Below are 24,169 nucleotides of genomic sequence, written 5' to 3' on the forward strand. Positions count from 1 at the left end.
CCACACAGTGAAACTGAACAGGGCAATCATGTGGCTGGGAAGCAAACTTCTTACCACACAGCCACGCCTGCGCCTAAGGAAAAAAAAGATGTTAGCTATCCAATTTTAAATTGATCCTATTTGTTAAATTCTGAACCAACCAAATCTTTCATTTAAAACAGTTATTGATTCAAAACCAAACCATAAATGAACATTTTTCGAAATTTAAATAAATCTAAGTTTACTTCCACATCCATTTGAAATGTTTGAAGTTGGCTTCAGTTGATTCAAAACACTCAAACTAAATTAGAGAGTTCTCAGTACACTGCATTTCATTTCGCCTTAATGAACAACCACTTTTCTATAATCAAGCATATATTAATTTAGATATTTGCCTCAATTGTCGAAAAAGCTGCTCGGTGTCCAAACAATAAGTCTACCAAAATTTGGTTCAAATATGCCAAACTTCCTGGTTTGGGATGATAATGGATAAACTGAAGTATTATTTATAGCATCCTTAAAAATATTATATTTCACTTGCTTCCACAAGATTTTCTTTTTGTTTGGGGGTTTTTCGTTTTTTAGAAATTTTAGGTAGTTTTATGTTAACAAAGACTAAGTATGAACAGGAAAATAAAACAGGAGCTAGATATCGCGGTTCAGTTGATTTTTACTAGCTTAATACTTAAATGTACATCACTGTTGAGAACTATTTCTACCAAACGTGAAAAAATAAATATGTACATATACAACCCAAACCATCTGTAGCCTTTCAAATGGTACATAGGCTTGAAGACAAGAACCATTAAATGACGAAAGATATAAGAATAATAACAGTTACGTAACGTTTCAATAATCTAAAATACTCGTTACACTTTTTTTTTTATTCAGTTTACTAACCTGTAGAAGAATTCGAACAAGAGACAACCAGGACAGGTGAATATTTACTTATATTTTAATTTTAAAGACAAACCGAAACGATGTAGGAAGAAAAACAAAACATAGAAGCTATTCAGTATAACGAATGGCTTGCTAAAAGAAAATAAAACCAACACGCGCATAACAGAATTTGAAAACTGTATTTATTCAGCCCAGACGTTTTTGTTATTTGAATAAAAGTGCATAATGGGGAAAAAGCATACAGTATGCAATAACAATAATAATAGAGAGAAAAATATAGTGAGCAATTAAAGAGTTGACAGAATGAGAAATAACTGAGACAATCACTGACCCTAAAATAAAAATTCATGGATTTCTATACAATAGCACTTAACAAGCAAATCATTAACTGAAGTAAGAGACACTTTAAAACAATGAATTTAATTCAATAGAACCCAATGGCGGGAAAACGACGTCATATCGCATGTTCCCCAGTGGTAAATTTCTGAAAGGAACCATTTCAGATTATGGCTATAACAAATAAGACATCAGGGGTCGAGTGATAAGATACACGTTATCAGATATTAGAATAAATTAGGATTTGCGTAGACCAAAACACCTTGGCAAGAGGCAGGCAGGTAACAATAGTTCGTGTAAGCTTTCAAATGAAGGCAAAATAAACAACGTCTTGGATCAGCATTTCAAAAATAAATAGCGGACAAGGTTGTGTGACTGTTCTAAAATTAGTCTACGATAATTAATGGTAAAGACCAACAGTAAATAAAATAAAATACCGACAAGATAACTGTTCCCCAGCGTTAATCGTCTCTAATACTAACTAGGTCAGATCATGTGTGATTAAAAAAAAAAAAAGGAAGAAATGACAGAAAATCTTACAAACACGCAAATTAGCGACAAGTTTAAAAATACTACATCAGAAAGACAGTTTAAAAGTAATTATAGCAATAATAGTAATAAAGGCGAATTAAAATGATTCCAAGAAACAGTTCCATTTTTATTTTAGCTAACACGTTCGCAATAATCGTTTTTTTTTACTACCCTAAACAGCGTGCGATACGCGCGCGCGGGCGTGTGTGTGTGTGCATTGAACGCGTATGTTTACAGAAGTGTCTGCAATATATGTCTGCACAAACGTGTGTGTGTTATATTATATAGACACACTTTCATTTTTCACCACGCTAGAAATATAGGCAAGTTGTTTCTCCTTGTGATGGAAGAGAACTGCCCATCCGTGAGACTTTTCATCACACACACACATCGATGTTAGAGTGATCAAAGCGAAAAGAGGAGGAGAAAATATAAAAAGAAAACACAGATATAAGCTCAGTCGAGAGGTAGGAGTTCATGTGGATAAATGTACACGACGAGTGCAAAGGATCGTTACTACAAATTCTTCACATTGATTTTACAGAATATCTTCAACCATTCCTCACTGCAATATTTCAATCAACATGCATTAATATCAAACATCAGTTATTTACAACATTGCAGGTTTCAGCTGCTTAAAGAGGATGCTTTTCTTTTTCCCCCACAACAACTGTAAAACTACACACACACACGCATATATATATATATATATATATGAGAGAGAGTATATGTGTATATGTATATCTATACACACACACAAATACATATAGAGGGATGGATGTATCATATATATAGATAGATGTATTACTTGCGTATGTTTGTGTGTACAGATATATGTTGTGCCAAAAAAATATATTTAAAATATGTCGCAATGTGGAAGGTGGTAAATGGCTTTTGTTTTTGTTACTAATGATGCGACTGCAACTAACTGCAGCAGGTGGACGTGTTCGTAGTAGTGATGACATTCATATTGTTATATTTATGTACATAAATTTATTTTCTAACAAAAAAAAAAAAAAAAAAAAAAAAAAAAAAAAAAATGCTGAAGAAAAAATATTACTTACAGAGGCATGTCTTGCATTTTCTTTTCTGTGTCGACTTCACCAAACTCGCATTCATCAGAGCTTTCACCACCAGAACTACTCTCCGTTGCATCAGAGTCCAGAGATGATTCCATATGCCTGAGAGCAGTGTTCAATTGACATGCGACACGCTCCGACTCTTCGCATGTCGCCTTGTCCAGTTTCAGCACGCTGTTGGAGTCTATCTTGGTCGAGACGTTCTGTATCAGCCTCTGATGACCGATCGAAATCGGCTGAGATGATTGCAGTTTCCTGACTAGGTTGACCAGGGCGGCAGTGGATAAATTCCGTACGTCTTCGCTCTGCAGCAACTCTGTCTTCAGATCGGCGACGGCTACATTGCTGGGGCCGGGCGATTTGATAGATTTAGCCATACTCTGCAGGTTTTTGTGCTGTTTGTTCACAAAACCCGCTAACTGGTGCCTGATATGTTGTTCCAGCTGCCTGCCTTGGATTCGACGTAATCGCTTCAGTAAAGTGCTCGCTTTCTTCTCTAAACTGCATTGAAACTTATCCACTTGCTGTTGGACAGTCTGCAGATCAAGGCCACCTTCAATACTCCTTCCGGATCCACTAACAATGCTGCTCTCATTACAAGGTTTATCAATGGCGTTTGTATTCATGTTGTTTACTATTAATGATGACGTTTTCGACGAACCTTCATGAGATCGTTGTAATTTAGACGCCAAAATGGAGAGAGAATTCTTAAGGCGCTGCTGAGGATATTCACTGAAACAAACGCTAGATATATTACTATTATTGTTATTAGTAGTAGTAGTAGTTGTAGTGGTGGTGGTGGTAGAAGTAGTGGTAATGGTAAGACTGTTTTTACTGTTAATATTATTATTCATAGCCAAAGATCCTCGCGGTGAAAAGGAACTCTGTCGATTCATTTGATTCCTGGTATTGGTGGAATTGTTAACTCCTTCCTTTCTGGCGGCAGTAACCTCGCTCCGATGGTAGGGTTCCTTGGACAGGTTTCGAATAACTCTCAGGTGAACCAACCTACCACCACCAGCCGCGGCAACAGACGTGTTGCCGACTACTGGCTTTGCCAAACCTCCGTTGACGTTCTGCAGATACGTTAGACCAGACAGGGCGGGTTTCACGAACCCTTTCTCCACGGGTGATCTGGCCACGGAACTGCCGAACTCTTCTTTCGCCCCAATTGTTGGTTTTTTATCCCGACCGTTGAGCAGGCTGCAATCTGTGGAAGAGGGTGGTGAAAGAGGCAGCTTAATGTGTGCTTGTGTGGCCGCTTCCGTGAGCGCTGGCGCCATAGCGGCCATGCACCATACCCTTAGCGGCAAAGGGCTGCACATAAAAGTCCGTTATATGACCACATAAAGTGGAGTTATACAACTGAAGAATGCACGACTGGGTTTTTCAAGACTCACTTAAGAGTCAAGAATTGAAAAAATTATATGTAGATTCATGTATTCCTGCACAATAAAGTCCTTTTTTTTTTTTTTTTTAAAAAAAAAAAAAAAAGGCAAAACACTTTTCTTGTATTGGTAATCCTACAGCATTTTCATTATTATTGTATCATTCAAGTAAAATTAAGCACGTGATTCGTGTCATTTTGCAAAATCGTGAGGCCAGATTAGCCATTCTGAATGAAAATAAGGCGGAAAGGGATCATACTCGAATCTGAAACGAACAAAAATAAAGACATATACATACGTACAGATAAATAATTAACACACACGTTCACCATGGTACTTTACACAAATGTGTGCATACACACACACACACTTATAGATAGATAGATATGTATATATATATGACAGGCACACACGAGGAGATTAATATACTACTTATATATGATAACGTAGAATTTCATATTTTTAACATAATAATAGCGTAAATGAACTAAGAAGAGAAATGACGAGTGAAAAGGCTTTTAACACACACACACATTACACAAAAATAAAGAACAAATTAAAACCAGGAAAACTACCAGCTTTTTTTTTTAAGAGATAATGCTTACTACATACGTAACAAAAGATCTTGATAGGCTGACATTTGTGGGGGTGAAGGGAAGGGATTTGGGTGGGTTTATTTTTTTTCCTTTCACATTTTTTTTTTCATCTTTTCTCTTCGTACAAATTTACAATTGAATTGAAAAAGCTTTTAGAAATTATTAAAAAAAAAAGGCTTAGCGGAATATTTCAAGAAACAAAAAATACATATATAAATTATATGTTTAAAAAGAAGAAGAAAAAAACAAACATAAAGAGCGGAATATCAAAGAAACAAATAAATAAATAAAAATAGGTTTTCGCAAGTACCACGTGATTTCGCCACGTACCCTAGGTGGTTCGAGCAGGAGGTGCTGCTCGGCTAAATAACAAGCAGTTGAGTGAAAGAGAGAGAGAGCTTGGTTGTCGTAGTCGTGGCCGCCTTTCCGCCGTCTCTTTCGTCTTCGTCGTCTTCAAACAAGCACGGCAACGAACGAACGAAAAAAAATCAAATAAACTAATCCATTCTGTTTTGGTGGACTGAAAAGAAGCAGACTTTTCTTTTCCATAAAAAGACCCCCGTGTGTTGTTCGCTTTCGTGAAGAGAAATCCTTGATGGGAGTGTGAAGAAGACGCCAGAAACTATATTGTAATGTGTTTATGTGTAGATGTATGCATATAGAAATGTATGTATAATTGTATATACATGTGTGTATAGATAATATTATATAGAACCGTGTGGTGTGTGTATGTGTGCGAGATGATTTCTTTTTTCCCACCTCCGTATGGAATTAAATGGGAGGGGGTAGTTGCTTTTTTTTTTTTTTTAGTTAAATAGATTAAAAGGCCTTTTTTCCTTTCTTTCTGTCGACAATGAAGCGATGCTGATGAGGAAGTTGGTAGGTCTTAATAAACAACTAAGTGCACAAACATCATCTCGGTTCTCGCATAAGATCAGTATTTCGTCGTCAGAACGTCACCTTCCCCCGTTTAATGAGAAGGAGGCGGTCATGGCGCCGGTGGAAAAAAGCTTGCTTTTTGCTTTATGTTATAATATAGTTCGGTCAGTCTTTCACTCTCCCTCCCTAATGTCTCTATAGCTGTCTTCCTCTCTTTCTCTCTCTCGAGCTGTCTGTCTATCTGTCTATCACACTTCCTCGCCTTCTCTCTTCATAGAACACTACTGTCAGTGGCAGTAGTAGCAGCAGCAATAGTGTGTGTACTCCATAAAGGCATCATGGCGTCGTTCTGAGTTAAAGCAAACGAGTGAGCGAGACAGAAAGGGAGGAAGGAGGAGGAGGCCGTAAAGAAGGCCGTCATCCTAAAACCTTAAACTGCAGGATAATAATAGCTGCTCGATCATGCTATAGGACAAGTAGAGAACGAGACAGCGTTTCGATTGGACATCAGCGATGATTCGATTGGCTAACAGCCGTGGCTCTAGCGACATTGCATTTACTTTACACACTCCCCGTTCACTTACACTCAAAGTCAATCAAACACATTAACTTAGAATCTAGATGCCGAGCAGTTTAAGTAATGAGAAAAACAAACTACAAAAATGTCCATATTTTTCCGAGCTCGATAATTCAAATTTTTATATAGATTTTGAAATGGTTCATCCTGAATCTATTATACGCATACACATGTTAAGAAGTATCGTTATTATCTGTTTTTCGACGAGGGGAGGGTGGCTTCCGCTTGTTGGATGTTACTGGAATAGTGAAAGACGGGACGAGGTATCGTTGCAATCATGGCTGACTTCAATTTTAGGTTGGCCGGTCTTGCCACTTTCGCGATCTCATTTTATTTAATCGACAGTGCTTACAACAGAAGTAAGTAACATGCTAAATGTGTTTGATTCCAATGTGATGAGAAACAATTTTTCAGCTGAAATTACTTTCTATTATTTTTACACGTAACCGACTTAACTGAAAAGTATCACTTATTATTATTATTATAAGACTGACGTAAATAACGATGTATATTTCATGGTTACAACAATAATACTTATAATAGAAGTAGTAGCAGCGGTATTCTTATATATCTATATATATATATTTGTGTGTATGACATAAATGGGTCCTGGAGTGCTCATTTTCATAAATATAAAACTAGAGTTATTTCAAACGCAATATAAATAATAATATTATTCGAGTAGAAGAAAACACGCGGAGGCAATTAAAATAAAAAGGATTCCTAACCTGAATCAGATTTTTTTTCTTTTTGTTTTTTTTTATGGAAGCCTATATATTAATGCAATTGTCGATCCATGCGTAACTAATACTATTTAAGAAAAAGAAAAAAATAAAGAATTCAAGCGACCTTGCCGGAAATGAGATCCATATTTATTAGTCATGACTGATGCAGCAGTGCCTGCCCTGATCCACCGCTGTTGCGAACCACTCTTGACGAAGAAAGAAGCCACCAGCTCTCTCACAGGAAATGATAAAAAGTAGTTCAAAAACGACTGGAGTTGTAGTTTTTGTTCTTTCCTTTTTCCATCGACAAACAACAGCTTATCTTCATGGGAAACAAAAAAAAGGAACCTTAAGCCAACGTGTGATCGCTTCTACCTACAGTCGGCTCGACATGCTGAAAATAATAGCTAAAGTCGCATTTCAAATCACACCCTAACGTTTAAACATCCAATACGCCCTTCCTTATTTCCATTTCTTTTGTTAATGTTATCCTCCACCTATAAACGCGATGGGATGGTCATGTTTGGAATGACTTTGCTCAATCAGAATTGACTTGGGGGCTAAGCAACAATGACCCTTACGAATAAATATGCAGAAGAAAAAGAAACTAAAAATCTTTAGACTACGAAAGATTTTGTTGGCTACTTTATTAAAAGGAAGCCTTTAAAGAGGGGGGAAATGTTACCGATAACAAGAATACTACCCTGGAGCCCTAAATTTTAGCGCCTTTCCCTCTTTATTGATCAGCAAAAAGGAAATATATAGGAAGCTTACAAGCTTTCCCCTTTCATGGCGCTTGTAACATTATTTACGGCATTAAAATATTAAATGCAATGTACTACGATTTTAATTGAGCACCATCTTCATCTAATCTCCATTTAATGTCATCTTAATATTGTTGGATTGACCAAATAATTTCAATAATTGAAAAACAAAAAATGCTGAAGGAGAGCTAATAAACCCCATATTTTGTACATGTGTTGTACATACATGCACATTGTATGTGTATATATATATATATACACACGCAGGTCCGTTTTCAGTTTGCATATATATATCAAGAATTTATATCCAAGTAAAATAACCTGTGTGTATTGTATGTATATACGCGTGTGTGTGGTGTGGTGTGAATATATACATATATATATATATATATATACGAATGGCTATATAAAACGACGATTTCTACCGACAGCTATATTGCATATAGCTCTGTGTGAATATATATAGAAATCATTTTTTTTTTCTATGTTAGCATAGATAGGACTTCTTGAAGCAATGTTTTATGGCCGGATGCCCTTCCTGACACCAACCTTTTTAGTTCTTACGATACAGAAAATAATGTACGCGTGAGTGTGAAAATACATGTGTGTATGTGTATATAGATATGTAGGTATTCTTTATATATATGTGTATGTGTGTGTGTGTGTGTATATATATATATATATGTGCGTGTGTGTTTATATATTTTATCTATAGTCAACCTAACTGAACAGCCTGACAAGAAAAGGCTGGCAAATGAAGCTTCACATTATATATATGGGGTTTTTCCGTCTACAAGAATTCATAATATATGAATTACGTCCAGGTTCAGTGCCTCCCCACACACGCACCATTGTGTTATTCAGTGCCTCCCCACACACGCACCATTGTGTTAATCTGGAATTAATGACAAATATATTCCAAGTGCTTAAAGTTTAAAGGGGGACCCATTTTGTAATACAAAGTTAATTCTCTCACAATTAGTAAAAATTTACTTTAGTAGATATTTGTCTCAATTTCCGCCCTGATCTTTTTTTCACACACAACATTAATCTTATCTTTTCACTTAACGCTGTTCACAGGCGTGGTCGGATAAAAAGTTTTCGAGACGAAACGGGAGGGAAAAAGTAAAAGAAAAAAATAATCGATAATAATTTTTGACGATTAGATCCAAGGTTTCTGTGCGAGAATAAAAAATATATATATATTCGGTTGTAATTTGTAAATTGGAGAAGGTTTTTAACTTAACTTTTTTTAAGTAGCGATTCTCCGATATTCTAGAAGCAAAATTATTTAGTGCGTGCCGTGCGTGGGTAAAAGAAAGAAAGAATACAGCTAAAACCATGATCGATTTTGGTGTCTAAAGTGGTCAGCAGTGATTATTATATATTATTAGTATTGGCGTGTTCATTAAAGCCATTTTTAATTATCATTAAAGAAAGAGATAGAAAACGAAATGTTAATATAAGAAAATTTGCTGCTTGCTTCCTTCCAACATAGAATGTGTGTGTGTGTGTGTGTTTTTAATCATAAAAGTGGAATCTAGCCATTCAAGTCGATGAGACGTTCTATGTGGTCACTTGACCTACTAGAAATAATAGCCAAATATATCTCGCATGTTTCTATTGTCTAAAAAAAAAAGGAAAAGAATGAAAGAATAACATATTCTAGAATTCAGGAGAATGACCACCTTACCTTTTGAAATATCAATGAAAATGTTTTTTTTTAATAAATCAAGGATATAATTTCTTGAAGCATTAGACTACTTTTGGATAGATAAATAAATAAATATAGGCGATTGAAACTATCGCAGTATATTACTGGTACAGTTCTATCTAACTCTACAAACACGGAAAGCAATGAGATATAAAATGTGATAAAAAAAAAAAATTTTTTCAAAGGGTAGAATATAGGCGATTGAAACTATCGCAGTATATTACTGGTACAGTTCTATCTAACTCTACAAACACGGAAAGCAATGAGATATAAAATGTGATTAAAAAAAAATTTTTTTTCAAAGGGTAGAAGGAAGTAGACAGCTTCAAACAAATTCGCTACTGGGATCGACTTCGAGAAATGAAAAAAAAAAAATACTGTAGACTTGTGTCAGATTTGAACTAAAAGCCCGACGCATCAAATTAAATAGATGGGCAGCAGCATAAATCAGTCTGTCCTATTGCATGGTTCTAATAATAATTCATACACTGGCATAAAGTATGAAGGTTATAGGGCGAGAAGAGAAAATACGTTGTAATAATATCCATACCTTTCCCAAGGGCATTAACGATGTACATGAAGTCGTTTAAACTGCCAATCGAAACCGGGTCGCGGAGTCGAAGCGTTGGGAATTTTACCCACTTCACTACCATATGACACCCACAGTCACATCACGGCGCCCTTCACAACAACCACACAGTGTTTACTGTATTTGGTTAAAAGGTACATTTTAGATCAAATAATGCGTAAAAAAAAATGTATCGTTTAAGTAGAACAAAATTATTTTTAAAAAATACCTAATTATTTCAAATATTCAATAGATTAATTAGCTTTCTGACAACGAAGCCGAGATAAATTATACAAAGGGAAATAATTGAGATCGATTAGCACAATTATTGCTGATCGGAGTTGTGAAATTTACTAATTATTATTAATTTCGTTTGTAGAATTAGGCAATTGGTTTTGTTGTAAAATGTGTGTGTGTATATGTGTGTATATGTATATATATATATATATATATATATAAGAATACGATTTTTTTTTTTCATATTCAAGAATAAACCAATTTTATGAAAAACAAAATCTATAGAAGTTTACACAGAAAGTTAATTAGAAAACAAATTGCCTGCGATTTTCCTCGAAATTACTATATGATCGCGAACCACAAGATTTTTTTTTCCTTTTGAAGGGAAATATTTAACGCACTTTATTAGCTATCTACGTAACGGTTATTTATTTTATTCATTTACTTTTTTTCCTTTCCCCGTTTCAAAACGAAAAATGAACCACTTTCTCCTCTATTTCGGATGCTTTATTTGTAATTATAACTTTGTTTAAAAAAAAAAACATCGTCGACTGCTTTAAAAACCACTTTAGTGTTGTTACTTCATTCTTTAAATGACGGGGAGGGTGGTGGGGTATATATAAAAAAAAAACTTTTTAAAGACTAATTTTGTTTTTATTCAGCAGCATTTGGTTTTTTTTCATTTCGTAACTTATCCATAATATCACAGCTCATTTTAAGTAACAATCGTAACTGAGCATGGAAAAATGGTTGAGGAAAGTACATTTATTACTTGTGTTACGTAATATATATTATGTGTATTTTTTTTTACTTGCAGAAATATCAGCATCGACAGAAGGAATTAACAATTGTCTCCCTTGCACCATTATTGCGTCGAATTTGAAAAGAAATACAATGCAGGCTAAATGAATTTATAATAAATATCGTGTAATTACAAATTAAAAATTAGGAATTGATTATACTAGGACTAGGCAAGAAAGCTATTTACATAAGGGGAAAATGATAATACAGAGGTTATTAGTATTAGATCAATGAGCGATTACGTGACGTTTACTTAGTAATGAATGAGAATGCAAATTATATTATTATTTTTTTTTTTTAATAACAAACTGATAAAACAAAAGTTAATCTATCAAATTGGAGATATTTACAAAATAGTTCGAGTTTCCGTGTTGAGAGAATGAGGTAAATGAAAATATGAGAGAATAGCTTGTCGCCAAAATGCTTTTTCAAATCAGAAAATCACTTTTACAGTTGTCATTTTAACGGAAGGTGACGTTTAAAACGTATTGATGAATATTCGTTTTCCAATCACTTACATTCACCGTGGAGGTAGTTTGAGACATCGATTCGTGTATGGGTCGTAAGTTTTCATACCTCGTAATAAACGTGTGCAGTCGTAAATCTAGCTAACTCAACCGTACAGATTTCGATATAATGATCTCAAGTGTACAGGTAATCACGACGAGACATTCATCAATATTTAGTCGTTAGATATTAGCAACATAAACTTTCATCATCGTCGTTTTAACGTCCACTTATACACTTGCATGGGTCGGACGGAATTTGTAGAGGCAGATTTTCTATAGCCGGATGCTCTTCCTATCGCCAAACCTCATGTTACTAAGTAAGATAATATTCCCCATACCAAAAACGTTTTCCATGGAAAACTGGAAACTAAGAACGCCACTTCTGTCTGACATTCGTTTAAAACTATCACATGAAGTCAAGGTAAGGAGACAATAACACACACACACACACGCTTAAAATATATATAAGATAGACTTCTTTGAGATTCCATCTATGAAATCCACTATCAAGGCTTTACTTTGGTTGGTCTGGAGCTATAGTAGAAGACACTTGTCTGAGGTGCCACACAGTGAAACTGAATCTGAGACCATGTGGGTGTGCACAGCCATGCCTGTGCATTTTTGCTTGTAAAAAAAGATCAGACCTGTAAACCATCTAAATATAGGTCTCTAAATCAAAATTGAATTTGTAATTGAAAAAGAAAATTTTAAAAGAATGAATGTTGTTCCTTAGTTTTGAGCAGATAAAAGCAAAACACGTAATTTTGCTATCAGAAAATTTAGATCACTAAAATAAAATCACCAAAAAAATCTTGCTCCAATTATTCTCAGTCTAAATATCACACTAAATCCATGAAACCCAAACATAGATAATGTAAACAAGTCCTGCAGACTGCAATAGTTAAAATTTATTCTTTCTCTGCAACCCAGTGGTTGGGGACTTCTACACTAAATCTTACTGCTTCAAATGGCAGTCATATATAAAATGCCTTTCAACTTTGAAAAACAAGTGTAGGATGTATTGGGTCATCCCATAAACAATGCGTTTTTTTTATACTTCTTTTATTTTTCAAAAGCTCTCCTTCATTTTCTACAACGCTCTTCCATCTATCTGGTAGAATTGCAAAGCCTGTCTTCCAAAATTCATTTGTCCATGACGAAAAATACCCCTCCAGTACTGTTCTGAACTTGTCTACAGAATTCATATTTTTTTCCCTCCAAATGATTTTGAAGACTGCGGAATAAATGATAATCAGATAGGGCAATATCCAGCCTTTGAAATGTTATCCTCGCTGTATGTGGCTGAGCATTATCCTGATGGAAGAACACTTTTTGTCTTGAAACCAAAGATGGTCTTCAAGTGCTGACTTAAGCCACTCAAGCTGCTCACAGTGGATCTCCTTTGTTATCATTGGGTTTCGGTTTAAAAGTTCAAAGTGGACTAAACCTTTCATATCCCACCAAACAGATAAAAACACCTTACGTGAGTGAAGACCTTTAGCCCGGAGTACAAGTATTCTCCTTTCCCTACCCACTGTCTTCGGCACTTTAGAGAAGCCATTTCTCGTCACCAGTCACTATTTGGTCCAAAAAAAGGTTCATTCTTGAAACGTGACAACAAAGAAGAGCACACATTCATTTTCTGTGCATGATTAGACTCGGTAAGTTTGTGAGGAATCCACTGACCCAATTTGCTGACTTTTCCAATGGCATGCAGTTGTTGATGAATGGTTGAATGACCAAATCCAAGCTTCTCTGCTAGTTCCTCAGCAGTCACGATGGGATTTTGTTCCACCAGGGTTTGCAGGGCATCCTCGTCAGGCTCTGCAGATCTTCCAGGGCAAGGCTCACCATCTAGGCTGTAGTTTTCAGCTTAAAATTTCTGGAACCACCATTGACACTGGCTTACGCTTACTGTCCGATCCTCATATACTGCATTGATATTCCTTACACTTTCCATTGCATTGTTGTCTTTATTGAACTCATAAAGCAAAATATGCAGAATATGCTCTTTTGTCACTTTCACTATAGCTTTGAAAGAATAACTGTTCAAATCGAACTGCACTCTTCAAAACTTTCATTCTGTTGTGTTATTGCCTATATTGAACTCGTAAAGCAAAATATGTCGAATCTGCTCCTTTGTCACTTCCCTTATAGCTTTGAAAAAATAACTGTTAAAATCGAACTGCACTCTTCAAAACTTGCACTAAGAATAAATACAAGGTAAACTTACTACCTGCTTTTTATAGTAAGTTGATGCAGGTAGTTTATCCTGTCCCCCTCCAACTTTTTGTTCATGTAATTGAAAAAACTGCATTATTTATGGGATGACCCAGTACTTAAATCCACAGCCCGTCACTCATTTACAAATGTGTATGGCCATCCATATATACAGGCATGTCCATGACAACCCCCACTTCCCCTCACACATAACTCTGTCCTTTGGCAAAACTCATCCACAACATCTCCCTAAAACCTCCACCACTTCTCTGCAGGTTCCTCGGGTTTCCTCTCAACATCACTTACTATCTAAAATCTACCTTCACACTCTTATGATACATCTCTACCCTCTCTGAGCTACTTCACTGTTCCCTGTGGGTAGGTCCTCTCACTATCTATCTTTTTCTCTCTCTCTCCCATCTCCATCTACATCCTCGTCCTACTGGGGTAGCCAAGTATCACCTCTATAGTAAGACAGCTATTCCTAACCTGTCATACTCCAATCTCTTGCTCTCTCAGTTGAGATGTCCTTGTCTTGCAAGTCACTTGGCTACCTTGCAGCTATTAGTGCTATGTAAAAAGCACCCATGCCAACACCATGTAAAGAGCTTCTAGTACACTCTGTAAATGGGTTGGTGTTAGGAAAGGCATCCAGCCACAGAAACCATTCCGAAACAGACAACTGGTGCACACACACACACCACTTGCAAACCCCTGTCAAATCGTCCAACCCATGCCAGCATGGAGAATGGCTGCTGAAGGATGATGATTCACAAGTATATATGTCTGTATGTTTATAAAAAAAAATTGTTGCTTTATCAGGTGGGACAGGTCATTTTGCAGCATTAGAGAATAGATGGAATAACTTTTGATCAAGAACGAAAGCAATTTAAAACGTTAAAAATTTCTATTCAAAACTCTTCATTGAACATAATTCTTTACAATTAATCCTATTTCTTTACAACAGAAGCCAGTCAAGAAAGTATTGAAGTTCAACACCACTACATGTAATGATGATAAAAATCATTGCAGGGCCTAAGTTGACAGCAATCAAGAAGTTCCAGCCAGCATCATCCCATCTTTTGTATATCTAATACAACATTGTCCATTGAGTCCTATTTTTTTTAAGGAAAGTAGAACATGGTTTGAGAGGGATGTGGTTTGCTCTAATCAAGCAGACTTAAGCTTAAAAGCATTCTGTGATTATGTCATCTTTTTCCAATCCTCCTTGGATCACATTATCCAACATATCATTTTCTGAGATGATAGGGTATGATATGAACTAGATTTTGTTGCTCTATCTATTAAGTCATGACCAAAGAGACATACTGTTGTTGAAGTATTGCAAGAGACTGCCAAGTAAAAATCATGAATAGAATATAAAAATAACTTGCTAATGAATCGATCCACAATGCACATTATCTTCTATTTTAACAAATTAAGTCCTTATATAACGTAGATAGTGAAAAGGCAAACCAAACTTGCTGAGCAAGATAACATGAAATTATAACATGGTCACATTGTCATCAAATAATAAAAGAACCAAGCAGTTTCCTATATTGTTAAGACATACTTGTATTTCATATGAAAATTTTTTTCTTTATTGCCCACAGGGGGCTAAACATAGAGGAAACAAACAAAGACAGACAAATGGGATTAGAAAATGCACATGACCCAGTGGTTAGGTAACTAGGCTCTTGATAATAAGGTAATGGATTCAATACTTGGCCCAGGTGGATCATCGTGTCCTTGAGCAAGATATTTCACATTACTCCCAATCCTCCCAGTAGGCAAAAATGGACATTAACACTGGTAGAGCATCTGGCTAGTGTCAAGTTAGCTGATTTGGTGATATGACTAAAAACCCTCGGCCGTGAAAGGTGGCTACGTCCAGCAGTTGACAGCTATATCCTATCTTTACCCTGTTACTTATACTCATTTTACAGCTAAAATTTTCAAATTTGGACATTTGTATATCGTTAGAACTAACCACTGAACTATGAAGTAAAAGGAGCAGTAAGGCAAGCCGAGTTGAACTATTGTGCCCCGGGGACACAATACGATTGTTGCAGTAGCACCGTTGGGATTTATTACATGATCTGTCATCCCCAACTCTATCCTTTTACCACTTCCCTCTTACACCCTCATAAACTTACCTACCCACTAACCCTGTCTGTTCTCTGTTCCACTTCTCTCTCATATTCACCTTCTTGTACCTTGAGGGTGACATCTAACCACTACCATCTTTTCTCCTTTTCTCTTTCTAGTTGGTGGAGCCATGCATCTCCTCAACAGCAAGATACCTGTTCCTCTCCCTCTATCTCAGTGGGAATTCACAATAGTATTTTAAGGGCAGGGCCCCTAAAAATATTTTGCTTAAGATGTATGTATTGCAGGAAGCAGCTAGGTTTCTTTCTCTTAACATTTTATGGTTCAACCTACACAAATTAACGTGTGAAAACAATAAATAACATTCTATGAAACTAGTTTTTAAACATCGAATGGCAATGGGGGGGGTCCATCGGAATAAAATGGTTGAGGACCCCTACTCTATCTTATTTTAATCTCTTTTTACATGGCATAAATCCACCACCTCTAATACTACAGCCCCACTCAGTTGAAGGGTTCTTGTCTTAAGAGTCACTTGATGTCATGGAAAAACACTCAATACATGCTGTAAAGTAATTGGTATTAGGAAGGGCTTCAAGCTGTAGAAAACCATGCCAAAACAGGCATTCAAGCTCAACACAGTCCTCCAACTTGCAGACACCCATCCAACACATGCCAGCATGGAGTTGTTGGCACTCCGTCGCTTACGACGTCAAGGGTTCCAGTTGATCCGATCAATGGAACAGCCTGCTCGTGAAATTAACGTGCAAGTGGCTGAGCACTCCACAGACACGTGTACCCTTAACGTAGTTCTTGGGGATATTCAGCGTGACACAGTATGACAAGGCTGACCCTTTGAATTACAGGCACTACAGAAACAGGATGTAAGAGTGAGAGAAAGTTGTGGTGAAAGGGTACAGCAGGGTTCACCACCATCTCCTGCCAGAGCCTCGTGGAGCTTTTAGGTGTTTTTGCTCAATAAACACTCACAGCGCCCGGTCTGGGAATCAAAACCGCAATCCTATGACCGCGAGTTCGCTTCCCTAACCACTGGGCCATTGCGCCTCCACTGCCAGCATGGAAAACAGAGGCTAAATGATGATGATGCCTTAAATTTGCAGCCTTTGTGCCAAAATAGTTAGACAAGAAAATTTTTTCAAAAAATGGTTATTTTTGACTCTGTAAAGGACCAAATGTGAAGGTGAGAGGTAAGAATAGTAATTGTGAATGGAATGGAGTGGCTTCACTTTTTTTCTCCACCAAATTCCAAAGAATTGAAAAACAAAAGCAACTATGCTATGATGCACCAAATTAAATACTGTAAAGCATTTAAGTAAGCTATATCTACCATGTCTATGATTTCCATTCAGAGAAAAATTAATAAGATTTTGAAAACAGAGATAAGGACATTGCAGATAAAAGTGTTGGTTTTCTAGGTACTGTATAAGTGGGTCACAGTTTCAAACTGAGATGCAGGAACTGCAGTATGCACCAATTTTAGTTCACAATTACAGAAAACATCCACAAAGCATTAAAAATGACTGCTTTGCTCAATGTCCCTTATTTGAAAGCAGTAAAGTGTAATTTGAGGGAAATTTAGCTGCTCAGTGTAAAGGTTTGACTATTAACTCAATTAATGTAATGATCAAGGTGGAGTGTAAATAAACTAGCTTCCTTTTTATTAAGAAATTATCTAGAGAATTCATATAAGAGATCAAACATCTACTCTTAATAGTTCTGTGGTTGGCAATAGAAAAAAACAATAACATTTATTCCATCAATATACAAATACCTAAATTTGAAAATGTTAGTCCATCCACGTCAACAGAGATGAGTATACAAGAATGGGATGCTGAATGGAATATCTATAAGATAACAAATGCTATATTCCTGTATGGGAATAACACATTTCACACTTAAAATAGGATTCTGATTCTTTAACTCTTTCAGGTTCAAGGTACTTGTGAAATATTGATGAACCTCATTGCCTGCCAAAAAACTTGTAGCCTTTTGTCTGTTAGAAGTCATTAAAATCTCTGTAAGAATGGAACATTAAGAAACCATAATCAGCTGATAGGTTAACTGGTCAAAGAAATCTGTGACAATTTCATATGCAATTTGTCCAGTTAGGCTTCCCATCCATGTGGTTTTAGGTTCACACACACTGCATGGCACCTTAGACAAGTATCTTCTTACACAGCTTCAAATAAGGAAATAGTAGACAGACACTTAAAGCCTAGTAAAAAGTTTGCTTTTCAATCACAGGGTTCCTTGGGCAAATGTCTTCTAGTATAGATCAGGGCTAGCCAAAGCTTTCTGAGCGGTTTTGGTCAACAGAAACTGAAAGCCCATCATGTATACACATGGTACTTGGGCAAATGTCTTTAATGCCCTGGGTCAACCAAATCCTTGTGAGTGGATTTAGTAGATGGAAAGAAGCCTGTTATGTGTACATGTATGCAATGTGTGTTTGTGTCTCTTTCTCTTGACGTCACACAAGGAGTGTCATTTGTTTCCAATATTCTGCAAGAACATGCCTGGCCATGAGGAAAATACTATCTTGCTTGAAAACAAAAGGGGTTTGCAACAGGAAGGGCATTCAAATGTAGAAAAAGTTTGCCTCACTAAGCTCCATCTAACCCATGCAAACATGGAAAAGTAGACTTTAAAATTGTGCATATGTCTGGATATGTCCTTAGTTTCCCATCTTCCATGAGGAAATTACAATTACATGGAAATAGATAAGAGTTGGCAACAGGAAAAGCATCCAGTTGTAAAAAAAATCTGCATCAATGAATAAGTACCAGTTGAACACTGGGGTTGATATAACTGACTTAACCCTCCCCCCGAAATTGCTGGCCTTGTGCCAACATTTGAAATCACTATTACTAAATACATTGATGCAAGAACAGTTATGTGGTTATCATATTTGTTTCACAACCACATCCTTCAGGTTCAATCCTATGGTTTTGCACTGTGAAAGGGTCTTATAAAGTTCGCCATAGCCTCAAGAGGAGCAATTCTCTCAGTGGATTTTAGTACACAGAAACTATGAAGAAGCCTATTATGTGGGTGTGTGCATACAGATAGATTGGTGTAGACGTGTATATAGTTTATATCATGTCCGGTAAATTCACCATCATCAATTCATTGTCTTTTTATCTTTCAATAAAATAGTTTTTAACTATTAATGGTGAGATACTATGGATATTTTTTTCTTGGTAAATTTTCTTCATGGTGAATTGATGGCAAGTGAACTTACCTGTAATCAGTTTGTGTGTGTATGTGACAACACTGCTTGTTAAAACGAGGCCTGTGTTAAAATGGTACCATTGCCATGCAATAAAATAACCAAGTATTGGGATCACTGTAATCAACTAAACAAAAACCCTGAAGGTGGTACTGCAACATGGCCACAGACCAATGACGGAGAACAGTCAAAAAAATATAAGGAAATGGCTTCTGGTTCAGTCCCACTGTGTAGCACCTTTGGTAAGTCCATTTCACTTTAGCCTTGGGCAGACCAAAAAATTATGAATGAATTTGGTAGATGGAAACTGAAAGAAACACATATATGCATGTGCGTGTGTGTGTTTTTGTCTTGATATCATGTGATAGCTGTAGGGTGTCACTATCATACAAGCAGTGTCATTCATTTCCAGTCTTCTATAAAAATATGACCAGCTAGGGCCTTACTCAGAAATAGATGAGGGTTGGCAACAAGAAGGGCATCCAGCTATAAAGAATCTGCCTGAACATATTCTATCTGACCCATATAAGTATGGAAAAAGACACATTAAACCAGCTATATCCTGCCAAAATATTCTAACTTTTTTTTTATTTTCAAACTGGCCAGATCCAGCCAGTCTCACATTTACCCTACAATGTTATTCTAGAAACAAACAATCTCATCATTGAAATTTCAAAGCTACAAAGTAATGCACAACTAATGCAAAACAATGTGAATGAACAAGCATTATATTTTAAGGAAATCTGAATGCTAAAAGGTTAAAACAATGATATTCAATGTTTGAAAGAAATAATATATATATATATATATATATATATATATATATATATGGAAAAACAATGAAAATATCTGTAATTGAAGCAACAAATGTGAACTGACAATAGCCATCCGGTTGCACCAGTCCTCAGTCAAATCGTCCAACCCATGCTAGCATGGAAAGCGGACGTTAAACGATGATGATGATGATATACATATACTGTTCATTCATTGTACATCTGTTTTTCAAAGCTAACATGGGTTGGACAAATATGCATTTACGTATGGTTTTGTTTTTACAGCCAGATGCCTTTCCTGTTGCTAACCCATAACTGTTATTTTAATCAATGGATTCCACTAATCTTCAAAAGCATAGTGCTGCAGGATGGTTTGTTTTACACACACACACACACACACATATATATATATTTATCTTTTACTTACTTCAATCATTAAAATGTAGTCATGGTGAGGCACTACCTGAATTTTTAGTCGAATGAATCAACCCCAGTACTTATTTTTCTTATAAGCCTGGTGCTTATTCTATCCAAGCAGTGGTGATGAGGAAAAACAAAGATATGTGTGTGTGTGTGTATATATATATATATATATATATATATATATACACACACACACACAACATGACAGGCTTCTTTCAGTTTCCATCTACCAAATCGTCTCACAATTTGGTCAACCTGATGTTATAGAAGACACTTACTCCAGGTACCTCATAGTGGGATTGAACCGAGGACCATGTGGTTGGGAAGCAAGCTTCTTATTTCTTTATTGCCCACAAGGGGCTAAACATAGAGTGGACAAACAAGGACAGACAAAGGGATTAAGTCGATTACATCGACCCCAGTGCGTAACTGGTACTTAATTTATCGACCCCCCGAAAGGATGAAAGGCAAAGTCGACCTCGGCAGAATTTGAACTCAGAACGTAACGGCATACGAAATACCGCTAAGCATTTTGCCTGGCGTGCTGACGTTTCTGCCAGCTCGCAAGCTTCTTACCATACAGCCATGCCTGAACCTATATACACATATATATACACACCATAGGAAATAGCTGTATAAATATAAGCCAACAAAAAATAAAATCTTTGAAGACACCTTACTCTCTTAAATGAGGAAGAATACATTGGATAATGTGATCCTGGATGCACTATGACTGAATAAAAGATGGGATAGTCATAGCTGGAACACCTTTGATTCTAAACTATTCAATTAGAGCTTGAGTTGGTGAGAGTGGGGAAATTTTACAATACCTTGAATGACCACAAGGAAATGTCAGACAAGTATCTCGGCGTTTCAGGTAACTGAAGGATGCCGTAATAATTTCAGCTTATTAAAGTACAAACATCACAGGATACAATATCCATCCACAACATTGATCAGACAACTATTACTAATGGATTCAGAGAAAATAAAATTTTGTGAAATCACAAATGTAAAATAGTCAAAAGTAGCAAACAAGCTCTACAGTCAAAATGAGACGCTCTTTTACTTGAGTAGCATCACTTTAAAAGAACATGCTAGAACATGTTGAAATTCTGAGTACCAGTGATCATAGACATTATTTTATATCTATGTTTCTAAAATTGGGACAGTTGAATATTTATGTCACTAGTCACAAGTTGTCTAAACCCTTTAGCATTCAGATTACTTTGTCAAATGTAATGCTTTATATATTCATGTTTTAGATTAATCATGTATTATCTTGTAGCTTTGAGATTTCAATGATGTGATTGTCATTTCTAAATTGACATTGTAAGGTGGGTGTGAGAAGCTGGATCTGGCCAGTTTGAACATAAAATAAGTAGAATATTTGAGCCAGTTTAAATGCTAAAGCATTAAGCTGAATGACCCCCACTCCATTATTAACTAATGAAATTCTTTGTTTTTGTTCATTTTTGTACTTGTTTTTTTTTTCCATGCCAGCATGGGTTAGACAACTATATAATTGAGATAATGTTTTATAGTTGAATACCCTTAACTGTTTTTTGAATAAGGGATTTCACTGCAATGGCAGTGAATGATCTGTTGACAGGAGAAATGACAGCAACATTACTGCTTGTAGCTTGTGATTTTTGGAGAAATACAAATGTAAACTAACACACACGCATATACATATCATCAATTAACATCCACTTTTCCATGTTTGCATGGATCAGATGGAATTTGCTGGGGTAGATATTTTCCATAGCCAGATACACATCTTGTCACCAACCCTCACTTATTTCCAAGCAAGGTAATATTTTCCCCAAGGCCAGAAGTGCTTTTCACAGTAACTGGAAACAACATTGCTTGTACGACAGTGATGTTCATTTACATCAATCACATGTCAAGACAAGCATACATACATAAATACACAGATATAGATGTGTTTTTGTATGTGTATATATAAATATATGTGGAGACGCAATGGCCCAGTGGTTAGGGCAGCAGACTCGCGGTTTTGATTCCCAGACCGGGTGTTGTGAGTGTTTATTGAGCGAAAACACCTAAAGCTCCACGAGGCTCCGGCAGGGGATGGTGGCGAACCCTGCTGTACTCTTCCACCACAACTTTCTCTCACACTTTCTTCCTATTTCTGTTGTACCTGTATTTCAAAGGGTCAGCCTTGTCACGCTGAATATCTCCGAGAACTACGTTAAGGGTACACGTGTCTGTGGAGTGCTCAGCCACTTGCACGTTAATTTCACGAGCAAGCAGTTCCGTTGATCGGATCAACTGGAACCCTTGACGTCGTAAGCGACGGAGTGCCAACAACAACCACACAGCTATGCTTGCACATATGAATTTAAAACAAAACGGGTCTCTAAATTAAGGGCAAAGGATGATAGCTGTGGCAAGGCTTGACTACATGATCTTCAGCAGTTAATCCGGTACTAACCCACACAACCACTATTGCGGTTATCTATTAAAGAAAAAACATCACTTTTCATTTCTTTTTTTTTTTTTGTCTTCAATGCATTTTAATAACTTTTGGGGTTATGTTAAATTATACAAATAAAATTGTACTTACTGATTATCAAGGGGGTACATTCCATCATTTAACATCAGTAATTCCATTTAACATATGTTCAAATTTAACAAAAATATGATTTTGCCAAAAATGTAATAGTAAAGAAACCATCCTGAAAAATAAAAATAAATGATTACAATTAAAAACTTAGCGATTTTATTTACTAATTAGATGAAGTTAAATCATAATTTGTATCATTCTGAAATTAAATTGCTTAAGCAAAAATACTTGAAGTCATAAAATCAAATTTATTCTGCATTCAATATCCACACTTAGCTAAAACAAGTTCCAAATAAACTATTCTATTCTCATTTTACCTTATAAAAATTTCATCCACAAGAATATCAAGTTTGATTTTGAAATCACTAAATATTTTCCATACTAAATTGGTTAGTGATAGGAAAAGTTTGTATCAAACAAAACTTCAAGTAATTAACATCTGCTACAGTGGTGTGTGTGTGTGTGCAGCAATGCACAATTGAATTTCTAAGTAACTAAGATGTCTTTCTTTGCTATTTCGAAATTGCTTAATTTCTGTAACTATTGGTTGTGCCTGGAAAAGGTGTGTGTGTATATATATATATAATAATATATATATTTATGTACATGTCATTATTTTTATGTCTACATCTCTATGCTTGCATGGATCAGACAGAATTTTGTTGAAGTAGATTTTCTATGGTTGAGTGCCCTTCTTATCACCAACCATTACTTGTTTCCAAATAAAGTAATATTTCCCTTTGCCAGAACTGCTTGTCTGATAGTAACACTCCTTTACATCAAGACAAAAAGACACAAATATATATACGATGGGCTTCTTTCAGTTTCTGTCTGTGAAATTCATAAGGATTTGGTCAGCCCAAGGCTAGAGAGGAGACACTTGCCCAAGATGCCATACAGTGGGATTGAGCCTGGAACCATGTGGTTCAGAAGCAAACTTGCTAGACAGCCACCCTTGCTCCATGTACTGCATATATATGGGGTCTTAGTTTGCAAGTTACATGGTGGCCTCAGTAGTGCTGGTGCCAAGGAAAAAGCATTAAATACACTCTGCAAAGTGGTTGGTATTAAGAAGGGCATCCAGCCCCAAAATACCATGCCAAAGTAGATGTTAGAACATCATGCAGTCTTTTCATCTACCAGATCCTGTAAAATTACTCAACCCATGTCAGCATGGGTTAAGATGATCATCATGATCTATATGTGTGTTTGTGTATATAT

The 24,169-nt window shown here is 36.1% G+C and overlaps 1 protein-coding gene and 1 long non-coding RNA gene across 9 annotated transcripts in view; one reads left to right on the top strand and one right to left on the bottom strand.

The window, feature by feature from the left end:
• The window catches only part of LOC106881694 (KAT8 regulatory NSL complex subunit 1), a 103,410-nt gene that overhangs the window by 61,210 nt on the left and 18,031 nt on the right, over nucleotides 1-24,169 (bottom strand). For 2 of the 7 annotated variants that reach the window (XM_052967364.1, XM_052967365.1), the window contains exon 2: nucleotides 22,949-23,060. In XM_052967364.1, coding sequence (XP_052823324.1) covers nucleotides 22,949-22,995 — 47 coding nt within the window. In that variant the 5' untranslated portion in view covers nucleotides 22,996-23,060. Of the gene's footprint in view, nucleotides 1-2,810; nucleotides 4,479-5,119; nucleotides 6,101-7,114; nucleotides 7,976-10,018; nucleotides 10,158-22,948; nucleotides 23,061-24,169 lie in introns of those variants that run through there. The other 5 variants (XM_052967360.1, XM_052967362.1, XM_052967363.1 and 2 more) reach the window with 5 other exon arrangements.
• LOC128247621 (uncharacterized) lies at nucleotides 6,522-22,991 on the top strand. 2 transcript variants are annotated; one of them, XR_008263994.1, is made up of 3 exons: nucleotides 6,522-6,624; nucleotides 11,091-13,244; nucleotides 14,771-22,991. It is a non-coding gene; the product is annotated as an uncharacterized LOC128247621 (long non-coding RNA). The 2 variants fall into 2 exon arrangements; XR_008263993.1 differs by having other exon boundaries at nucleotides 11,091-12,004.

This window comes from Octopus bimaculoides, chromosome 4 (assembly GCF_001194135.2).
Source record: "Octopus bimaculoides isolate UCB-OBI-ISO-001 chromosome 4, ASM119413v2, whole genome shotgun sequence".
NCBI classification, from domain to species: domain Eukaryota; kingdom Metazoa; phylum Mollusca; class Cephalopoda; order Octopoda; family Octopodidae; genus Octopus; species Octopus bimaculoides.